Source organism: Coenobita brevimanus, chromosome 103, assembly GCF_032717465.1.
Source record: "Coenobita brevimanus isolate Jiangsu-jjx chromosome 103, ASM3271746v2, whole genome shotgun sequence".
Lineage (NCBI taxonomy): Eukaryota > Metazoa > Arthropoda > Malacostraca > Decapoda > Coenobitidae > Coenobita > Coenobita brevimanus.
In genome coordinates, this window is record NC_137056.1 from 5,443,572 (window position 1) to 5,467,025 (window position 23,454).

Genomic DNA, 23,454 nt, shown 5'->3' on the forward strand with positions numbered 1-23,454 from the left:
AATTACGGCACTCCAGTCGGATTGAGCCGGTGAAGGTTTATACCCAAGGGGTGGTTGGGGTTTATTGCTCACATAATGCCACTCAGGGATGAGTGAGGCTGGTCACTTTCATGTTAAATGTCAGGACCAACTTGCCTAGCCCATGGCTCCTACGCTTCTCATGGGGCAACGTAGGATTGGATGATGAATGAATGAATTAATTAACTTAGGTTTTGGACCAGATAATGAAAGTAATGGAGAGAGTTCTAGAAGGTGTGATTAAAGAAGGACTGAATATTGATGAGATTCAGTTTGGGTTTATATCCGGCAAAGGGACACTGATGCCATATTCATTGTTTGACAGCTTCTGAAACAATATATAGGGAAGAAAAGGGAACTGTACTTTGTTTTTATTAATTTGGAAAAGGCCTTTGACAGAGTCCCTAGAGAGGTGGTTAAATGGGCAATAAGAAAGCTTGGGATCGAGGAGTAGCTGGTTAGGGTGGTTCACCCAGGTAAGGGTGAATGGAGATTTGAGTAATGAGTTTTCTGCGATTGTTGGTGTGCATCAGGGGTCAGTCTTGAGCCCCTTCTTGTTTATCATTGTACTTGCAGCCCTCTCATGTGACTTCAGAAATGGACTCCTGCAGGAGATGTTGTATGCTGATTTGGTGTCGAGTGCAGAGAATGAAAGGGAGATGGAGGAAAGATTTAAGAAGTGGGGAGATGGTATGGGGCACAAGGGCTTAAGAGAAAATGCAGATGAAACAAAAGTGATGGTATCTAGGGTTGGTGGTGTTATTGTCAAAGAAGAGGGAGAGTGGCCATGTGCGGTTTACCACAAGGGCATTGGAAGTATTGTAACTTCATTTTTTGCAGTGTTTGTGATGAGTGGGTGCATAAGAGATGTAGTGGTATTAGAGGTAAACTGCGAGATAATGCTGATTTCACTTGTGCGGTGCGTCAGTGAGAGCATGTGGAGATTGTCAGACTTTAAATGATTGAACTTGCTGATATGTCTCTTGAGTGTGTGGAAGAGTTTTGTTAACTGGGAGACATATTATGTGCCGGAGGTGAGGCTGGAGCTAGCTCTGTGGCTAGAGTGAGGAGTGGTTGGAAGAAGTTCAGGGAGCTTTTACCTCTCCTGACATTGAGAGGGCCCTTCCTCTGTCCTAAGGGATCTTTGTGTGTGGTTTGTTAGGAGTGTAATGCTGTATGGTAGTGAGACCTGGGCAGTAAAGGAAGAGGATATTCACAGGCTCAAATGTACAGAAATGACAGTGATTAGCTGGATGTGCAGTGCATTTCTTAGTGTGAGGCCTGGGGGCACTATTGAGTGTTACCTCAGGTAGAATGGACTGAATAGGGAGGCTGCCAGAGATCCAGCAGCATGGAGAGCCGCCTTTGGGTGACCAGGGCTGATTCATGCAAGCATGTTGGAGTCTTAAAAAATGAAACAAAACAAAACGATACAGTACACAAATCACTGTCTATCTTTCTGTTGCCTGATGCCATATCCCATGAGGGTGGCCTCAAAAAAGTCACTTCCAGGTATTTCTGCCCCTCCTCAAAACAGTACCCATTCACACAATGTATCATCCATACTTACAAAACTGAACACTTTGTTACTCCATCTCATTATCAGTCTCTCTTTCCTTCTCGCCCATACCATGTTGTTCTCATTCATTCCTAGTGTCTGTTCATTCCACTAACTGAACCACCATAGTTTCTTTTTAATGAAGTTCTGCATCACATTTCTCGTGAGTCCTCTTACATGTCCAACTGTTCCTCATTATCATTCCACAGGTGCTTCTGAAGGAACTTGCTTCAACAGCTCTTTCACCTAGTACATGACCCTCAGGTACTGTCCATGCACTGCTGCCATGCATATTATGTTGGAACTTCATCATCATCATCATCATCACCATCATCATCATCATCAGTGTTGGTGGCAGTGGCAGTGGCCAGACCTCCTATCCCACCCCCAAGGTAGAGTCCAGAGAGTCAGAAAAAACTGATAGAATGAGACTCTAACCATTTTTTTTATTTTTTTAGTCATTTACACACTCACGCATTAAAATAATTTAGTCCTTCCTGTCTTTCTCACAAGCTAATGTAACACAATACACACAAGCATTTCCACTGCTCTGCACATCTCCATACCCTCACTTCTCCCAGTAGCATGAGCTAGTGGCCCTGGACTTAAGTGACATTCAACACTGTGATGACATAATGGTGGAGTTGAATCTGACACCGGATGACCTCTTAGTGCCCATACCCACCTACGTCAGGAGGGAACGGCTGGATATTCTGAATGAGGTGAGTTTTGGCTGTGTGAAGGTATTATCATATTAAGAGATGGTTTTGCCAGCAAGAATTTTAATATCAGTGTTTTTGTCATGGGTTGTACTGTAACCATGAATTTTTATAACCTACCAGTGGATATTGAACTCCTAATAATGTACAGTGCTACATAAGGCGCATTTTCTACAGACCTTCTGCAGAAAAAATCTCACTGGTTATAGCCAATTTGTACATGATCTGCATTCATCACTGTCAGATGCTGGAATAGGGAAAAAATAACTGTAGCTTAAGTATAGTGCAGTACAGTCACAACTCAGTATGTGATGGTTGAGTATGCAGTCAATTGATGGAATGATTGACATAAACTTATACTGTACCCAGTTTTGGGTTAATGATAGCGAAATCACCTATACGATTTTTACAGTAGCTGAGAACAATTATCCAGTGCGGACATGTGCCACTCACACAAGCCAACAGTCATATGTTTGAGCCAAGATGGCCACCCAGTGTTTACATGTGCATCAAAACACCACTGCTGTCGTAAAATTAAAGTGCAAGTGCACGATGAGCAGTGCAGTGTGTGATTTAAGTGGAGGGATATTTTTTGTGTGTGCAGAAGTACTGAAACTTGTCCGTCCATCCATCATCGAATCCTATATTACCCCATGAGGAACAGAGGAGCCTGGGGTTAGGAAAGTTGGTTCTGACATTTAAGATGAGAGTGACCAGCCTCACTCATCCCTGAGTGGCATTATATGTACAATAAACCCCAATCACCCCTTGAATATAAATCTACACAGACTCAATCTGATTGAAACGCCTTAATTGCCCATTAAACTACCAGGCATCATAATTTGGTTATATGGTTACCATCCAGTGTAATAAATGGTTTCCTGGTGTACAGGAAACCATTTGGCTTGTCATTCATTGTAGAGTCACCCGTAGGCAGAAGGAAGGGGAAAAAAATTAAGGAAAGAAAGACAGAAGAGGGAGTGTAAAGTCACCTGTAGGCAGAAGGAAGTGGAAAGAATGAAGGAAAGAAAGACAGAAGAGGATGGAAAGACGAGAGGAAAGGGCAGACACCCAAAGCAGCACTACATTGAGTGAGTGGATGGTCAGTGTCCCCACCTAACTTGGAAAACACAACGTTGCTCTCTCCTAGCCTCGGTGGGAAGGGAGGAAACTCGGTGACAAACTTGTCTGGGACATGCTTCAAGGGGGTGACAGAAATGTTTTTTGAGATTTTACAGTAGGTTACATGGCCCTTGATCCTCTCCCTATCCCCATTGAAGACATGCTAAATCGACCTCAGTATATGGTTTCTCAGTATGATCGGGTTTCACTTGAGGTAACCCTGTCACACACTGGGCATGACCAAATTGTTATGATTGCATGTGCAATTGTATGTATTTCTTTTAGTATTAAAATAAATGTTTGTCTCTGTGCCATAGAGGAGGTAAATAGAAAATAAAACTGATGATGTAAAATAGTCTCTAATACTTGATGTACCCTTCAGGACCTTAAAGGCACTCTGGTCTTGTTGCTGTGTATAATTTATGTATGACTTAGAATTTATTGCAGCCATGGAAGGAAGTTAATCTTTGGATAAGAAAGATATTGTGTAAGATTTTTAAATTATACTTCATTGTAATTTTGGTAATATCCAGAGTAAGTGTCAAAATTCCATAATTGCTGGGTACCTCAATCCACACATTGACCTAACAGAGCCATGTGGTGTTAGTTCCTTGTGGCATTTGGTCTCTTTCCTTCCTATGTCTGTCCCTTGCTTAGTTATTTTGGTTGTATAGAGATAATGAAAACTATGACTAGTGGGAAAGGATACCGTATGTGAGTGAGGTTGAAGGTAGGAGGAGGTGTGGAAATCAAAGGAAATGACTGTATACAGTAAGGTAATGCTTGAGAAAGTGAGGTATGGATAGTGAGATTGAAAAAAGAGCTGATAAGGGATCATGGATAAAGTGTAAATGGTGACTTGATGATGCTCATAAACAGAGTTGCACATCCCTTTTTGCCTTGGCAGTTGATAGAATGGCCGTTTTAACCCTTTAAACGCGGCCATGAACAGCCCCCCCCCCCCCCGAGTGGCGGGGTTGTATTGCGGTCTGAGTACCTGTAGGAAAATATTAGCCAAAAATCAGAGATTAACCCTAGAACATTATACTTGGTATGGCAGATAGTACTTACATTCAGCTTTCTCCAGAGACAGGTATTGAGCCTTCGTGGACTACCCAAGGACTTGTGGAGACTTGCAAAGTTGGGTAACCAAATCTTCACTTTCACACCTCCAGCAACCTGGTTTCCCCTCTACCACAGCCTCATTCTGTCACAGTAAACTTTATACTACAACGTAAAGGTAGTTAGGAATCCGTACCGGTATTTGTACAATAAGCACTGAAAGTAAGGCTAAAATCAACGGAGCGTACGGCCGACATGCACTGTGGCGGCGGTCTTCCCGTCACTCAACAAACATTTCCATTTTCACAGCTAAAAACATGTATACTACATTATTTTCAATCATATTACTTCCCAAAAGATCACCACGGCGCGCTTTTTATTCTGCCTTACGTCCGCCACTTTATTCTCGTTCCTGTCGGCCGCTTGCACTGACTGGGAAGAGCTAGAACTCGCCATAATCTCACTTTGAAAGCCTGCGGTAAACTGACGCTAAACAGGGGCAAACCGTGTGAAAAAAAAGCAGTGTTACTGGGGAAACAAGCGTTTCCTATTAGCATAAACTGCTTGTGAGAGGAGAGCGCAGATTTACAGTTCTGAGCAGTCAGAGCGCTGCCATGTATCACAGCCAGGCTGGCCGGGCCGTGGTGGGGGGGGAGGGGGGAAAAACGTGATACTTGGCAACAACGGAGGTCAGTAGTACAAAGGTAAACTATGCTAATTTTAGCTAAAAGGTGGTGGTACTAATAAACAATACCAGCTGGAACATCCTTGCCTGCGTTTATTCAAAATTAACTCGAATTGCAAACGCGACGCTCCACCGTTATGTCCTTTTTGGCGAGTGTCGCAAACGTGACGATCCGCGTTTAAGGGGTTAAGGGTGTTTCAAGTGTGACTTTATCAGGTGAAGTGTGTTAGTGTAGATAGTTTTACCTGTAGAGGGGAAATTGGGGAATAAAGAAGAATTGACTGTGAAGGAAGGTGTGGCTCCTTTTTATTAGAAGCTGCCCAGTTATGCGAATACCCCTCAACTCATACCCCGTTCACCAAAAGGAGGATGGTGGACTGCTGAAAAGGGTAACTTCAGCCTGTTGTTCACTGAATTTCATCCAGATGCACCTTGGGCCACAACAACAACCTCAGTTCATCATCATATCATCATCCAAACCTCCTTTCCCACCCGGGGCAGGGTGGGGAATACCAATGTCCAGACAGCCCAAGTTTGCCCAGTGCAATGGGCCATGCTTCCATTCACTCATCATTCAAGCCCCTGGAATCCTGGCTTTATCTAATATGCCAAAAACATTCACCACATTCTGTAGCATAAACGTATCCGATAGAGTCAACGCGAATGCTGTCACGTTAAAAAGGGATGCCAGAGCCCTGGTCGTGCACATCTTCTCACAACATTCATCCAGTCAACTCGATCTCTTGTCAGTCCCCAAGCCTCACCAACTTCCATTCCTCTCTTCCTTACACACCATATCCCTCCACCTTCAAATTCACTCAGATATACCTCTTTCACCACTCTGTTGTTATCCATTCTCTCCATGTGACCATGCCATCTCAGTAAGCTCTCATTGATTCTGGTGTCCACAGACTTCCTCACTCCACATCTTTCACGAATCACATTATTTCGTATCCTATCCAGTCTCTGTACTCTACATACATTCCTCAGCAATCCCATTGTCACTGCTGTCACTCTTGACTTTTCATTTTCATGCCACACCATGGTCTCACATCCATATGTTAACATTGGCACTAACACTCCCTTTGAAAGCCTCGTGCAGCTGCAACTCAAGTCTTTGTTTCTTATCAAGGTCTTTATAGCACCACCTACTTTCCTTATTCGTGTCACTCTATTTTCCACTTCTTTTGCTCATTTTCCTCTCTTTTCTATCACAGTACCCAAGTATTTGAACTCTTTCACCAATTCCAGTCTCTCTCCATTCACTGTAACATCACACTGGGCGTCATCTTCTCTCTTGGTAACCATCACTTTACTCTCTTCTACATATACTCTCAAGGCATGATGCTCACAGACATCAGCAAAACTCTGCAGTTGTCTGCCATGCTATTGTCTGGTATTTGCAAGTAGTACTGCATCATCAGCATACAACAAATTTGAAATATTCCATCCATCACCATTCGTTACCAATGCCATCCCCCTCTCTGTTACTCATGTTTTTACTTGTCTCATCACCCCATCCATATATATGTACTGAGCTACCATGGAGACATCACACAACCTTGTTGCATGCCCACACGAATTGTGAACTATTCACTTAGATGCCCATTTATCCTCACACATGCTTCACTACCATCATAAAAACTCTTGACGGCACCTAGCAGCTTACCATCTTCCACAGTCTTTCTCTGTCTACTATGTCGTATGCTTTTTCCAGATCCATGAATGCCATAAACACCTTATAGTCCTTCTCACAAGCCTTCTTCATTATTTGTCTTACTTCAAATATTTGTTCCACATATCTTCTCCCACTCCTAAAGCCACCCAGTTCATCACTCACCAGGACTTCTGATATCTCTCTTTATAATAATTCTTCCATATACTTTCCATACCACACTCAATAAACTTATGCCACGATAATTCTTGCACTCACCTCTCTCACCTTTATTTTTGTACAGGGATACAATCACAACCCTTTTGCACTCTGCTGGCACAGTTTCATTGATCCATGCCTTCTTACATATCTCCAACAAGTACTTCATTCTGCTTTCTCCACTACGCTTAATCATCTCTGCATTCACCTCATCGGCCTCAACTGCTTTCCCATTTTTTAGCTACTTCACAGCATTTTTCACCTGTGTGAGTGTCACTGTATCTGGTACTGCATTCCCCCTCTGCACACTCCCAAAGCCAGTCATATTTATAGTGGCTCTGCTCTCTCTATTCCCATTCATCAGGCTTTTAAAATATTCTTTCCATCTAGTCCTTACTTCATCCCCATGAGTTAATAATCTACCACTTACATCAGCAGTTCATCCAGTTATAATGCTGTTGTGGGAATAGCTTCATGATCATGATCCTTGATTACTTTTTATGACATCATTACTCGTGAGCTAGAACATGAAGTTATGCAGAGACTAAACTTTTGGTAACCAATGAGGAATTAACTGTTGACCATTCTCTTCCCATTTCACCCAGTAGTTGTTTCTTAACTTTCAACATTTTTCTGGCCTGATACCAGCAAAATGTTTAGACCAGGGGCTAGGATATCTACCAGATAGTGCTAATCACTCTTTTTTTTTTTTTAATCAAGGCAAAGATGCACTTACTTGACAGATTGGTGATGACTGGCTGAATGCAACTTTACTTTATAATCTCATTACTAGTTGGCATTATTAATTGACAACATACAGGTATATCTGAGGGAGAAAGTTGGGTTAGTAAATGCCATCCATACATGTAGCATTCAGCCAATCATCACCAACCTGTCAAGTGCATCTTTGCCTCAATAAAAAAAAAACTGAGTATAGTATCCATTTAGAAATCTGTATGATAATGTGATATGTGAAAGTAATTATATTTAGTCAAGGACACCTTATAGGATATGTCTACCTATTCCAGCCTTGTTGGAGAACTACGTCTCTTTTTATTGTCTCTCTCCCCTGTTTGCGTCAAATTAACCAAAGAGATGATTTTTCCCGTATCAGATCCAGCATCTTTTATTGATTGACTTGTACAGAGGAGTATGTTTATTGATGACTGCCTGCGGCGAGCTGGACTGGAAGTGGAGTCCGAGGATGAAGTATCTCCCTTGAGCATTTCTGAGGCCATTTTGTTGCTTCAGCGTCACGAGCGTGCCAGACAGGGCCGAGCCAGAGCTGACCACCGAAGAGATCTCTTGGCTCGCCAGGTTTGTTTTATTTCATTTTATTGCATTTATTTCATTTTATTGCATTTATTTCATTTTATTGCATTTCATTTTATTGCATTTATAAAGGCTCCAACATTCATGCATGAATTGGCCTTGGTCTCCTAATGACAGATCTCCATTGTGCTTGATCTCAAGCCAGTGGTGTAGCGTGGGCAGGGCCACAGGGGGGGTTGCCCTGGGCACAAAACTCTTAGGGGTGCAAAATTTCAGAAGAAAAAAAATTAAAGTAGTAATAATAAATAAAAATAGCATGCCCTCCTCCTCACACAGAATATCTCCCAGTATTCAAACATTCTACACAGTTTTTCAACATAACAGGGCAAATACACATTGCCATGTAACATTTTACAGTATTTTTCTCGCCAATTACAGCCATACTGTCCTCATGTAATCCTTATTGGTGAATTTCATAATGCCTATTAATAGCGTGATTTTCCATTTGAAGATACTGCTACTGTAATGTTCCATAACTTGCCTAAAAAGATCATAATTAAAAAATTCATAATTTCACCGAGTTGCACTGGGCACCTAGATAACCTCACTCCTCCTCCCCTACCCGCCTCGTTTCCGTGATGCGTTTGACACTGATAGTTGCATTGCATAATTTTTAAAATCCTCCCCATGCCTGAAGTAATCCTTAAAATGCATATGTGTATAGAAGCTTTTCTATTCAGAATGACATATTCTTTCACTTCTATAAATATTTGCAGAAACTCGTGTTACATGTTGTATTTATGAAACATGCTGTGGCCTCCGTTAGTTGTGCATGTGGCGACAATCCGGTCACTAAATTAAGATCTGTCGAAATCTTGAAATGCCGACGCCAAGTAATGTTCCTGCCAATTTAGTGTTCCAACACAGAGTTAAAACATGATGCCGTTGCCAGTGTGTGCGTGTGCCGATAGGAATTTGATCGTTTGGTGAATTTTGTTGTTCTTGTGTGTCGACAGGTTAGTTTTCATTTTTTTGCCATGATAATTGTTTTGCTGACACGGTGGTCATTTCTTATTCTTCGTTCTTCTGTTTCAGCTGTGTTTTATATATATACAGTATATATATATATATATATATATATATATATATATATATATATATATATACATAAATATATATACATAAATATATATACATAAATATATACAGTATATACAAACATATATATGTATATATATTTATGTATATATATATATATATATATATATATATATATATATATATATACATAAATATATATACATAAATATATACAGTATATACAAACATATATATGTATATATATATATATATATATATATATATATATATATATATATATATATATATATATATATATACTATATACAGGGTATATATGTATATATATAATTTATGTATATATACAGTATATATATATATATATATATATATATATATATATATAGATAGTTTATATATATATATATATATATATATATATATATATACAGTATATATATATTTCTTCGATTTTTTAATGGTTTAAGCATTTATGAAAGTGAAGAAATGGTTATACAATGAAGTATTTTCTTAAAATACATGTGCTTTGGGGATAAGGGGTTCAGTACTGGACTGGTGGAAGGGACTCTGGGAGTGCTAACAGTCCTTGGGTTAGGGGTCACAATACTTGCTTTGCCTGGGGTGCTGGCAACCCACGCTACGCCACTGTCTCAAGCAGCTGTCTATTCAATCCATTATCTCTGAGGTCACATTCTATGACCTCGTCCCACGTCTTTTTTGGCCTACATCTGACACACCCAGTTGTCATCCTCCATCCTCTCTGCATACTCAGACCATCTCAATCGACCCCTTTTCATCACAGCACTAACACATTCAAGTCCCATCCTACCTTTCAGCTCTTCATTTGCAGTCCAAACCCTCACTAGGCCTATCATTCAGGGATGCACTATGCATCCATTTAATCATAGTCATCTGTGTATGTTAACACCTAAAATTTTATGGATGGTAAAATAAATAATAAAACATGTACCAAATGATTATCAGTTAAGACTCTCTTTGAGCCTTTAAACGAGTAAGTGATGTCAGAGGCCTAACTTTCTCAGTCTGATGATATAACTAATTTTATTCTTGCTACCAGATGATTTTACCATTTAGAACACTCATACTGAAGGGGGTTAATGAAAGCTGTATCATCATCCAGTTCAGTCTCCCCTGAGTTGAACAAAATTGTCGGAATAACCAATAAAATGATTTATGTCCTCAGAGTGAAGGAAGTAGTTTAATCAAGCTCATCTAGGAGCACACGCTCTAGGCTAACTTGTAAGTGCCTTTGGTTTTTTTCCCCCTGATTGTATAAATCTAGGTACATCATACAAATTAAACAAATATCGGACTTCAAAACCATAATTAATTGCCACAATGGTGTAATAAATGAACTATAAGCACATCTGCCTGCATTGAGAGCTAGCATAAAGTGAGCTTTGTTTTATCCTGTCTTGTTGACCGTCGCCTATGACGTATGGAAACAAATGTCAAGTGGCAGTATTTGGCAAATATTAAATTTCAGAAAACTAAGACAATGACAAGCTTCAAGAAAGCACTACCTGTATTCTTACTCAGAAAAACGATACGGATGTAGATATGAAAGTCAATTCCACTGAACGCATTAGCAGTGTAACAAAATAACTGTGTTATGCCGGACGGAAGACAAATGTATGCACATGCAAAATAGCCAGTCAAAAGTATTCATTCATGGGTTTGATAATTTTTATCAGTGAGTATTTTAGTGACTTTAATGGTCTGCAGTTTTGCAAACTCTCATAAGTTTACCCAGACATATAGAATTGTGACGATAGTTATGTTACTTTTTCAGATCTAGGACAGAGTTAGGGCTCACCAGCTAGGTAGCAGACGACACTCTGAAATCCCATCATTAGCCACTGAACCACCAGGCGCTATAATTTGGTTATATGGTTACCATCCAGCGTAGTAAATGGTTTCCTGGTGTACAGGAAACCATTTGACTTGTCACTTTGTATAGAGTCACCCAAAGACAGAAGGAAGAGAAAAGAATGAAGGAAAGAAGAAGAGGAAGGAAGGTATAATTAGAAACACATGGTAATATGCAGAATAGATTGTTCTTTTCCAACACTCTTTACTTGTGTGGCAGTTCACTTGTACAAACCTGAAATCATACACTGTTGGTATGATTTAACTTTTTTTTTTTTTTTTTTTTTTTTTTTTTTTTTAACAGAACAGAGGAAGGAAAAACAAAAAAACAAAAACAAAAAAAATCCATACACCAGATTACAGGTGTCCTCTGTTCATAAAATATCTGTAACAGTTCGACTTGAACAGCTGTAGGTTGAAGTTTGGAGGGAAACAACTCTAGGGAAGCGAGTTCCAAAGAGATGCAGTACGGGGAATGAAAGAATTCCGATAGGCAGAAGTTCTGCAATATGGCTGAGTGATATTCCAGTCATGAGCGCTACCAGATGCCCGTGTAGCACGAGGGAAGGCATGGAGAGGTGGCACCATGGACGCAACTTCATTTGAGCATTTGCCATAAAAATATCTGTAAAATAATGCAAGGGAGGCAACATTCCTTCTTATTTGTAGGGGAGGTAGTTTATTTGTAATGGCAGGGTTGTTAATAATTCTAACAGCCTTGATCTGAATTTTGTCTAGTTGTTTTAATGCAACCTCTCCACATCTATTCCACAAGGGTGAGCAATATTCAGCCTGAGAGTGCACATGACTCTTATAAATTATAGCTAACTGCTCATCAGTGAAGAAGGAGTTATGGACTCTGTACATTAATCCAAGTTTCTTTGAGGTGGTTTTAGCAAATAATCTAACATGAGAGGTCCAGCTGAGGGCATTGTTAAGTGAGACGCCGAGAATTTCAATACTTTTGGAGATGGGAATATCAGTAGTACTGAAGGTAATATACGAATCTGGCAATATCTGTCTATTAGTATGTTGTATATATTTAGTTTTACTATCATTAAATGAGACAAGGTTGTTTTGTCCCCATTCACTGATGGTAGATAGGTCTTGATTTATGGAGATGGCTGTACTGAGTTGAGAGGTAGAGATATTAGACTTTGTAAATGGGTGTCTGAGTGTGGATGAACTATGTAGTGTTGAGTCATCTGCATATGAGTGGATAGGATTGTGGGTGACAGATGAGAGATCATGAATATGAACCAGGAACAGGGTTGGGGCCAGAACTGATCCCTGTGGCACGCTGGCAGTAATTGAGTAGAAATTGGAATATACATCATCTACTTTTACTCTTATTTTCCTGTCACTGAGATATTGATGAGATATGGTCAGCTTATTCTCATGATCATTGTATGTAGCTTCTTACTCTTAAGTATATAACTACTTTACTTCATCCTTAACCCAATGCATCTGGTGATGTATTTTTCAACTACTTTACAGCAGTTCATTAGAAGTTTCAGTGACCCTCTCATTATGAGACATCTCCCCAAAACTGAATAGGAAATTTTCTCATTAATAGGTATAATAAAATACAAATAATTTACTTAGGCTGAAAGGTTAAATGACAAAAGGAGTCATCATGATGATGTTGATGATGATATAACATCTCCCTGATGGCCTAACAGGAGCGAGAAAGAGGAAGAGGGAAGGTACAGCTGTCTATGGAGGAAGCAGTGGTGCGGCTCCAGGCAGTTACCCGGGGCATGCTGGCACGTCGACGGGCACGACAGATGCGGCACGAGGAGGAACTGTTCTTGGGGCTGGTAGTATATCTTGACACTGTGCCCTGTGATACACACCACCATACTGTAATTGTAAAGCTATTCATATTTCTTGCACCCATCACCTATACATGGACAATACTGTATTGAACAGTACCGTAGTTAGTCATAGTGTTTGTAATTGCAGTAATGTTATTTAAACACATAATTACAATATAGAGTTGACACTTTAAACCTCACCATGCCCATCACCTCCAATTTAGCAATATGCAGGCCAACGATGGCCGCGCTGATCACCTCATATGAGATGATGGGTCTCCACTCCAGAATTTCAAGCACAAGGAAGTGTCAGTGATTCCATGGGAACACTGAGTCTCCCTCTATGCCATCAAAGCAGTTGCCAAGACCTGTCACACCTCAGTTGCCAAATACTGCATATTTAGTAATTTAGATATGCAGGCCACTGCTGGCCGTGCTGACCACCTCATATGAAGCGATGGGTCTCTGCGCCATAATTTCAAGCATGAGAAAGCATCAGTGGTTTCCATGGGAACATTGAGTCTTCCTCTATGCCACCAGAGCAGTTGTCAAGCCCTGCCACACTGCGGTTGCCAAATACTGCATATTTAGTAATTTAGTTCTCGGATTGCAACGTGGAATGCAAGGGGTGCGAATGATGAGTTGAAAGGGAGAGAGATTGTCCAGATGCTTGAGGGTGCGAAAGTGGGTGTATGTGGAGTAACTGAAACTAAATGGAGAGGAGAGAGTGTGAGAAAATGGGAGTATGGATGGAGTACAGGTGCAGGAGTTGGTGAGAATGAGAGGGAAAAAGAAGGAGTGTGTATTGTTGTGAGTAAAAGATGGAAGAAGAACATAAAAGAGTATGGGTCAGTTGGCTCAAGGATTGTGTGGGTATGATAGAAAGTTGGAATACAAATGTGGGTGATTGTGTGTGTGTGTATGCGCCAACGCAAGATCGTGTAAGCAGAGTGAGAGAAGAGTTCTGGACAAATGTGGATGTGTGCATGGAAAAGTTTGGAAGGAATGAGAGAGTGTTTTTGATTGGTGATATGAATGGTAAAGTAGGGAATGTGATGGTGGATGGAATAGTTGGTGAGTGGTGTGCCTGCTGAGATAGATGAGAATGGCAGTACATTAGTGGACATTTGGGCCAGGAGGGGGTTGGTGATAGCCAATACCCTCTTCAGGCTCAAAATGATCCACAGGTATACATGGCAAGGGATGAGAAGGGTGAGTGGTGAACTGAATGAAAGGAAGGCAATGATTGATTATGTGTGTGTGGATGAAAGGATGCGAAGATGTGTAAAGGATGCAAGAGCTTATAGAGGTTGGTGGAGTGGACTTTCTGACCACTACTTAGTGGTGGCCAGAATCAAGATCCAAGTAAGATGGAGAAATAGAAGAAGGGAAGGACGGGAGGAAGGAGTAGTTGCAAGGAGAGTGGAAAGGTTACAAGAGGATAAGAAAAAGGCAGAATATAAGAGAGAATTGGAGGAATGATTGGGTAAATATGAATTGGAGCAGATGGGGGATGTGGAAGATGTGTGCAAGATATTTATTTCATTCTTTGCCAGACGCCATGTATCCCAGAAGCGGGGTGGCCAGATATTCACAGAAGAAATGTGTGCAGCATGTTATATGGTGTGTGGGGTGAAGAGAAGACAGAAGGAGGTGCAAGGAACAGCATGGTGGAATGAGGAGGTGAGACAGGCTGTGGCACAAAAGAAGAAAGCATACAATGAATGGATTAGAAATAAGGACGTGGAAGAAGTTGAGAGGCGGAAGAGGGAGTTATATGTAGAAAGGATGAGAGAGGTGAAAAGATTAATAAGAGAGAGTAAGAAGAGAGTGATGAGGAATTTGGAAGGAATATGAGTGTACAGTGGAGGGACTGTAAGAAAATGTTCTGGAAAAATGTGAATAGAGTAAGACAGGGTGGCAGTGAATTTAGTTGGGGAGTGAAAGATCAAAATGGTAGATTACTAGTGGAGAAGGGAGAAAAAGTGAGCAGATTGAGAGAACACTTTAAAGAATTGTTGAACATAGAGAATGGAAGTAATGCGAGTATAGGTGGCTGGGGAATGGCCGGGAGAAGGAGGGAGATGAGAAGACAGGAAGAGATCAGTAAGATAGAAGTTGTGGAAGCAATGAAGAAAGTCAAATTGGGGAAAGCCCCAGGAATTGATGGAGTGTGTGGTAAAATGCTGAAGCATAGGGGAGAGATAGTAGTAGAATGGTTGTGGAAGATGTGCAGATTGGCCTGGGAGGAAGGTAGAGTCGTGGAGGATTGGAAGTCAGGTATAATTATTCCCTTGTACAAAGGAAAAGGAGAAAAAGAAGTGTGTGGTAATCATAGGGGCATTTGTCTTCTTAGTGTAATAGGAAAAGTGTATGGTAGGATACTTATTGACAGAGTTAGGGAAATAACAGAGGAATTAGTTGGGGAAGAACAGGGAGGCTTTAGGAAGGGAAGAGGTTGTGTAGATCAGATATTCATTCTTAGATCTTTAGTGGAAAAGTTTCTAGAGAAGGGAAAGAAGTTGTATGCGGCCTTCATGGATTTGATGAAAACATATGACAGGGTTGATGGACAAGAATTGTGGAAAGTATCAAGAATATGTGGAGCAGATGGGAAGTTGTTGAATGCTGTGAAGAGTATGTATGATGGTGCTAAGGCTGCAGTGCATGTGGATGGTGAACTGAGTGAATTTTTCTCTTTGAAGGTTGGGTTGAAACAGGGATGTGTCATGTCTCCATGGTTGTTCAGTCTGTACATGGATGGGGTTATAAAAGAGATACATGGTAGGGTAGTGGATGTTGGAGTGGCCCTGGTGAGAGAGGGTAGTGTTTGGAAACTCCCTGTACTGTTGTTTGCAGATGATACTGTGTTATTAAGTGAAGACGAAGGGGAACTGCAAGGCTTGGTGGATGAGTTTGGGAGAGTGTGTAAGAAATGGAATCTAAAGGTGAATGTAGGGAAGAGTAGTGATGGTCTTTGAGAGAGGTGAAGTCAGTGAATGTACAGTGAGGTTGGATGGTGAGGAAATGGAAAATGTGAGTATTTTTAAGTACTTGGGGAGTGTTATGAGTAAGGATGGAAGTTTGGAGGGTGAAGTGCTTGAAAGGGTACAACAAGGAAGAAAGGTTGCTGGTTCCTTGAAAGCAGTGATAAGAAACAGGGAAGTGAGCATGGAAGTGAAAAAGTTACTACATGACAGTATTGTGATACCAACTCTAACATATGGAAGTGAAGCTTGGACATTGTTGGAAGGACACAAGTCAAGAGTGAGAGCAGTGGAAATGAGTTATTTAAGAGGAGCCTGTGGCGTCACATGGAGCGACAGGCTGACAAATGAGGATGTGAGGGAGCGTTGTGGTGTGGATGTGGATGTGATAGGAAGCGTTATGAGGAACACACTGATGGTTTGGTTTGGCCATGTGGAGAGGATCGAGGGTAAGAGACTGATGAGGAGAGTGTATGTGAGTGAGGTGGAGGGAGGGGGAGGCCGAGGATGAGATGGAGGGATGGAGTGGAGAGGTATATGAGAGAGGGGGTGTGAGTCAGGAGCAGGGCAATGAAATGGCAGGGGACAGGGTGACTTGGAGCCGTATGGGATTAAGGCGTCTGGCAATAGATGGATAGATAGAAAGTTCTCGTTCGTAGCCCAGCAGTGGCAGATTCACGTCTGTCTACCTCCCGTGGTGCTGACGACTTATCGCCGCCCTCACACCCACCCAAGAGGCATAAATTACAAAAAGACAAGGGTAATGAAGAGTTTGAGCTCGGAAACACTTGATCTGATGACAAAAAATCAACTTAGTATTAAAAAATAAAGTCCAAAAACAGTGACTTGGGGAAGGTAACTGGGTTGATATGAATTAGCACGAGGGGGGTTAATATTGTTGAGGTTAGACACCCTGTAGTCTGAAACTGTTACGGTAAATACCTGTACATACAATTTAATGGGGACATTAATGCCTTCATCCAATTATCATCCAATCCTACGTTGCCCCATGAGAAGCGTAAGAGCCCGGGGCTAGGCAGTTGGTCCTGACATTTAAGATGAGAGTGACCAGCTTCACTCATCCCTGAGTGGCATTATGTGAGCAATAAACCCCAATCACCCCTTGGATATAAACCTTCACCGGCTCAATCCGATTGGAGCACAATAATTACCCACTAAACCACCAGGCGCCAAAATTTGGTTATATGGTTACCACCTAGCTTAGTAAATGGTTTCCTGGTGTACAGGAAACCATTTGGCCTGTCACTTAGTGTAGAGTCACCCACAGGCAGAAGGAAGAGGAAAGAATGAAGGAATGAAAGACAGAAGAGGGAGTGTAAAGTCACCCGCAGGCAGAAAGACGAGGAAAGAATGAAGGAAAGAAAGACAGAAGAAGAAGGAAGGAAAGAAGGATGGAGGAGAGGACAGGGCAGACACCCAAGAGCTGACTTCACTGTGAGGATAACTTTTTTTTTTTTTTTTTTCCCCCATGTGGTTTTATTCAACCCAGAAGTCTCCCTGGGCTGAAGGGGTTAAGGTCTGTACTTGCCACATGACTCAGAACTTAAGAGCTGTCATGAGGGACACATTATAATACATTCATTGTGCTCTGGTCATTAAATTTTAATTGAATTATTTACATTACTTCAGTAATTAAATTGATGGTTTTATTGTGTTTACTCAGCGTCCAGACCCGACTCTAGATCGCAGCTGGGGAGAGAGGCTGGCCAAGGTGGAAGAGAGTCGGTACCTTGGGCAGGAGCAACGGCAGAGACAGCTGGAGGAGGCAGAAAAGGCAGTACAGACCAGGATTGTTTACCAAGATGGGCCCCAGCTATTGTCCACCATGGAAGACACTGTTAGGGAATGGATTTTTCAGAAGAAGTAAGACTGGATTTTAGCTGAATTTTATTGAGGGATGTTGGAATATGAAAATGCCATTTTCTGTTAAGCTCCTTTGTACAAGAGATAACCAGTATTCTGTAATCAGTCATGTACAGTAGGCTACTTAGTTTATAAGCCTTTGGTGCCGACTTCCTTGATCATCTTTCTCCCTGTCATTAACATCCAGTCTTTCAGGCACTTACTGTTTCAGGCATGACAAACACAGCAGTCCATGGCTTCAGTTTTATTGATACAGGTATACATAAAGAAAATAGACCAGTTAACCCTTTGCCGAGCAACAGACCTCATATGAGACGTGATGAAGGTCTGCATGGGCCAAGCTTCAAGCCTCATATGACACAATTTACCATCCAACCATCCATCCATCATCCAGTCCTGTGTTGCTTTTGAGGAGTGTAGGAGCCCGGGGCTAAGCAAGTTGGTCCTGACAGTTAAAATGAAAGTGACCAGCCTCACTCATCATTGAGTGGCATTATGTGAGCAGTAAAACCCAACCACCCCTTGGATATAAACCGACACTGGCTTAGTTCGATTGGAACACCTTAATTACCCACTAAACCACCAAGTGCCATAATTTAGTTGTATGGTTACCACCCAGCATAATAAATGGCTTCCTGGTGTACAGAAAACCACTTGTCTTGTCACTTAGTGTAGAGTTACCCATAGGCAGAAGGAAGAGGAAAGAATGAAGGAAAGAAAGACAGAAGAGGGAGTGTAAAGTCACCTGTAGGCAGAATGAAGAGGAAAGAATGAAGGAAAGAAAGGCAGAAGAAGAAGGAAGGAAGAGAGGAAAGGGCAGATACCTAAAGCAGCACAACATAGATACATGTGAGCTTTCTCACCTACCACCATGGTACACTTTACACCGGTACAGTTTTCACTGGTGATATAACAATGACTCAGGGAGGGTAAACTGTCTTACAAAGAATCAGCCCTGTACGGGTTAAGTTATCAGTATACAGTACAATTAGATTTATCTATCTATTGCCAGATGCCATAATCCCGTAAGGGGTGGCCATTTGACTTTGAGTTATTTGTTTTACGGGGAAGGGCACTAATCCTCCACCAACCCACTTATTGACACGTAGGGAGCACGTATGGTTTGGCTATATGGTTACCACCCAGTGTTGTAAATGGTTTCTTGGCTTACAGTAAACCATTTGACTTGTCACTCAATGTAAAGCCACCTGTAAAGGAAAGAAAAGCAATAAGAACTGACAGGAAAGATGCTTTTCCTGTCACTCAATGTAAAGCTACCTGTAAAGGAAAGAAAAGCAATAAGAACTGACAGGAAAGATGCTTTTCTTTCCTTTACAAGTGGCTTTACATTGAGTGACAAACCAAATGGTTTACTGTAAACCAAGAAACCATTTACAACGCTGGGTGGTAACCATATAACTAAACCATACATGCTCCCTACGTGTCAACAAGCGGGTTGGTGGAGGGTTTGTGCCCCTCCTCATAAAACAAATAACTCAAAGTCAAATGGCCACACCTCACGGGATTATGGCATCTGGCAATAGATAGATAGATAGATAAATCTAACTGTACAGTATGCTGATAACTTAACCCCTACAGGGCTGATCCTTTGTAAGACAGTTTACCCTCCCTGAGTCATTGTTATACCACCAGTGTAAACTGTACCAGTGTAAAGTGTACCATGGTGGTAGGTGAGGAAGCTCACCATCCACTCACTTGATGTAGTGCTGCTTTAGGTATCTGCCCTTTCCTCTCTTCCTTAGCTCTACCTTTTTATTATTCATAAACAATACATAAAAATTTCCCTCAAAGAATCTAGAACTGTGTAATGATTATGTATTTGTTCATACCAGACATGAGACTGGCAAGTTCCCTGACTTACCAGAGGAGGAGGAGGGAGGATCATCTGCCATTGTTGGACTGGTGTCTCTGGATGATGATAATGCCAGTGATGATTCCAGGTCACTTGAGAAGAAGGTTTGTGGTCTGTGTTTTATTTAATTGTTAGTTTTAGTCCTCTTTTCATTTTTCCAGTCTTTGCTTTAACTTTGTTATTTTTATATGATCATGCTTGGTCTTTCAGTGTTGTTAGTTGTTATTATCAAAGGTTTTCTCATGTCTTTACTTATGATCATGGCAGGAGTTGCAGCTTAAGTGAACATGGAATTGTGTCTGAAAGGATGAAAGATTAATTGCAGGATTAAACAAGGAACAGCTTGTTGATATGGATTTCATTACAACAGTCTTACCTGATATGACCCACCAGTATGGCATAATAGCACCCCTACAAATACCATTATACTAGTCCTGAATGAGGCAGCCATAGCATGTATTCAGTATGGGTGTTGGATATTAATGTGAAAATGTGTGATATGTTTTAGGATTTTTGGTGCTCAGGGAAAAGAGGGTCTAGTCACCACCCAAATTTAGATATATATATACAGATATACAGTATATATTATCCGTTATGTTTATGTGAAGCTACAGAATGTGGTGAAAGTTTTTGGTGTATGAGATAGAGCCAGGATTTTGGGGGGCTTGAATGGTGAGTGGATGTAAGCATGGCCCATTGGAATGGGCAAACTTAGGCTGTCTTGACACTGTTACTCCTCACTCTGCCCTAGGGTGGGAAAGGAGGTCTGGATGATGATGGTGATGATGCTATAATATATCATCATCATCATCATCCGGACCTCCTTTTATGAAGCCTTTTCAAATGTTGCAACAAGCTTATGGGGAGAACTGTTTGAGCCATACACAGTGTCACAAGTGGCTCAAGCAGTTTAAATTAGGAAGAACATCCACTGAAGACGATCCCAAATTTGAACAGCCTTCCACGTCAAGAGGTGTTGGGAAAGTGCATTCTGTGATCCATGAAAATCATCGCCTGGCTGTCTGTGAAGTTTCTGAAGAAGTAGGCATCTGTAAAAGTTTGTACCATACAGTTTTAACCAAAAAACAAGATGCATCATGTTGCCCCAAAATTTGTATTATGTCTGCTGACAGATGAGCAAAAAGAGAACCATGTCACAGTCAGTCAGGAGCGTTTTTTTTTTTTTTTTTTTTTTTTTTTTTTTTAAGTGTCCGACTCTGGGCAAAGGCTTCAGGGCCTATTTCTCGGGGGGTAGTGACCTATCCCAAGGCCCAGTAGTCCTCCTACACCTCCACATTAACCGCTTCAGCGCTAACACCCACCATCCATATTGAATACATACTAGGGCTGTCTCATACAGGACAGGTGTACTGGTATTAACGGGGGTATTTTTACGACATGTCGGCGGGTCATCTGGTGGATCAGGAAAGTCTGCTTTTGTTAGGAAATTCAAATCCTTAAACTGTTCCCTACCCCAGCCGGGATTCGATCATAGGTCCATTAGGACTGCAGGCCGCCTCTCTACTGATTCAGCCACCGCTGTTCAAATGCCGATGAAACCCTTCTGAAACACATTATAGCAGGTGATGGAACGTGGATATATGGCTACGAAGTTGAAATAGAAAGGCAGTTATCCAGTTGGAACAGTGTCACCATGACCAAAAAAAGAAAAAAAGCATGTCAGAGTTGCTCAGATGTGAAGGTGATGTTGACCGCCTTTTTTTGTTTGGAAGGGCATTGTTCATCATGAGTTTGTTCCACATGATCAGACAGTCAGTAAAGAGTTTTACATGGACATCCTGAAGTGTTTCAGGGAGACAGTGCGAAGGAAGAGGCCTGAGGCATGGATAAGCAAAACCTGGATGCTGCACCAATACGCTTGTTCATGCATTGCTCCTTATCTGTGACTTTTTGGCAAAGTACAAGATGAATATCTTCTCTCAGCCATCCTACTCTCCAGATTTGGACCCTACAAACCTTTTTTTTTTTTTTCTCTCTTCCAAAGTTGGTGGCAGGTGGTGGCAACTATCATCCACTCACTTGATGTAATGCTGCCTACTTCGTCCATCACCTTTATCATTTCATTTCTGTGTCTGCCCTCCTCTCCTCCAATTTCTCTCATCTTTCTTGTCACTTTTTGTTACTCTTCTTTCCTTTTCAGGTAGCTTAATGTTAAGTGACAAGCCTAATGGTTTTCTGTAAGCCAGGAAACCATTTACAATGCTGGGCAGTAGCCATGTAACCAACCGATATGTGTCCATGTCAACAAACGGATTGGTGGAGGGTACCCTGCCCCGTAAATTACCCGGTAGCTAACTTAAAGTCAAACGGTCACCCTGTGTGGGATTATGGTGTCTGGCTGTAGATAGATAGTAGATAGAAATCCATCCTGAAGGGTCGCCGATTTCAGACGATAGAAGAAAATTTATCAAGTGCACTAAACACACATGCACTCAAACATGTGTACCTCGATGACTAAGTGACACGATGTGATGCAGCCAGTATTAAACTATATCTCAAAGTTGCTGTTACACGGGGCTCCCATTGCAGTCTCGCTAAACTGGCTAGTTGGTGCACTAGTTAAAAAGCTCGGTTTCTTTTGGGACAGACCTTGTATGTATGTATATATAGATAAATAGATAGTTAGATAGATGATAGGTAGGTAAGTACAGGAAAGCCCCAAGTTTTGCACCTACAGTAACTGGTTCCTTGAAAAGTACCGCGTACTGTAAAACACTGTAACTTTGGATAGCGCCCAAACTTCAGACATTTTGCGAGAAAATGTAATAATTGAAGTTTATTGGAAGAGAGTGCGATATTTGCAAAAAATAATGATATGGGTAGGTAGGGTAATCTTTGATGATTATTATGAATAAGTCCTGTTAACTAGCTTAAATATGTGTGGATGAAAAAAAATTTATGAATCAAATGGAAAAAAAAAAATCGAAATGTTTTAACCCTGCAAAACTGTTCACACAGAACAAACAGTTTCAATTGTAACAACGTGATTAGTACGATTATATGTGGAAAAGTGTTGTAAGTACTGGGCAGTAAACTATTTTAAAATATATACATGCATAATCTTGCTATGACTGTTTTAATGAATATCTCTGTATTTTTCAGAAAAAATTCCTAAATTCGGACAGACAAATTACTGGAAAAATACAGGCTATAGGTGTGTGTGTGTGTGTGTGTGTGTGTGTGTGTGTGTGTATGTGTGTGTGTTTTACAAGCACAGGCCTCTTAGGGGAGTGTGTGTGTGTTTGTTTGTGTGTGTGTGTGTGTGTGTGTGTGTGTGTGTGTGTGTGTGTGTGTGGTGTGTGTGTATGTATGTATGTATGTGTGTGTGTGTATAAGACCAAAGTGTGTACCTCATTGATACATTCCATGGTGCCTTCATAACATGTGCCTGTGTGTGCGTGTGTCTGTTGATTTGTGTGCATGGTAGTGGGTGTGTGGGTGTCATTAGAACCAGTAAGAAGTGTTTAACATTATGTTATGTTGTTTCAGTATGCATTTATTGAGTCAGTGAGGTAGCTACTTGATAATTAAGTGAAGTTTTGTTTAGGGAAAAATTATCAGTTTCCCTTGCA

At 41.1% G+C, this 23,454-nt stretch overlaps 1 protein-coding gene across 1 annotated transcript in view; it reads left to right on the forward strand.

Annotated features, from left to right (window-relative positions):
• The window catches only part of LOC145415575 (dynein regulatory complex subunit 11-like), an 87,622-nt gene that overhangs the window by 7,793 nt on the left and 56,375 nt on the right, over window positions 1-23,454 (forward strand). The window contains exons 4-8 of the mRNA XM_080284795.1: window positions 2,161-2,298; window positions 8,184-8,354; window positions 12,983-13,120; window positions 17,789-17,988; window positions 19,842-19,965. Coding sequence (XP_080140921.1) covers window positions 2,161-2,298; window positions 8,184-8,354; window positions 12,983-13,120; window positions 17,789-17,988; window positions 19,842-19,965 — 771 coding nt within the window. The remainder of the gene's footprint in view (window positions 1-2,160; window positions 2,299-8,183; window positions 8,355-12,982; window positions 13,121-17,788; window positions 17,989-19,841; window positions 19,966-23,454) is intronic.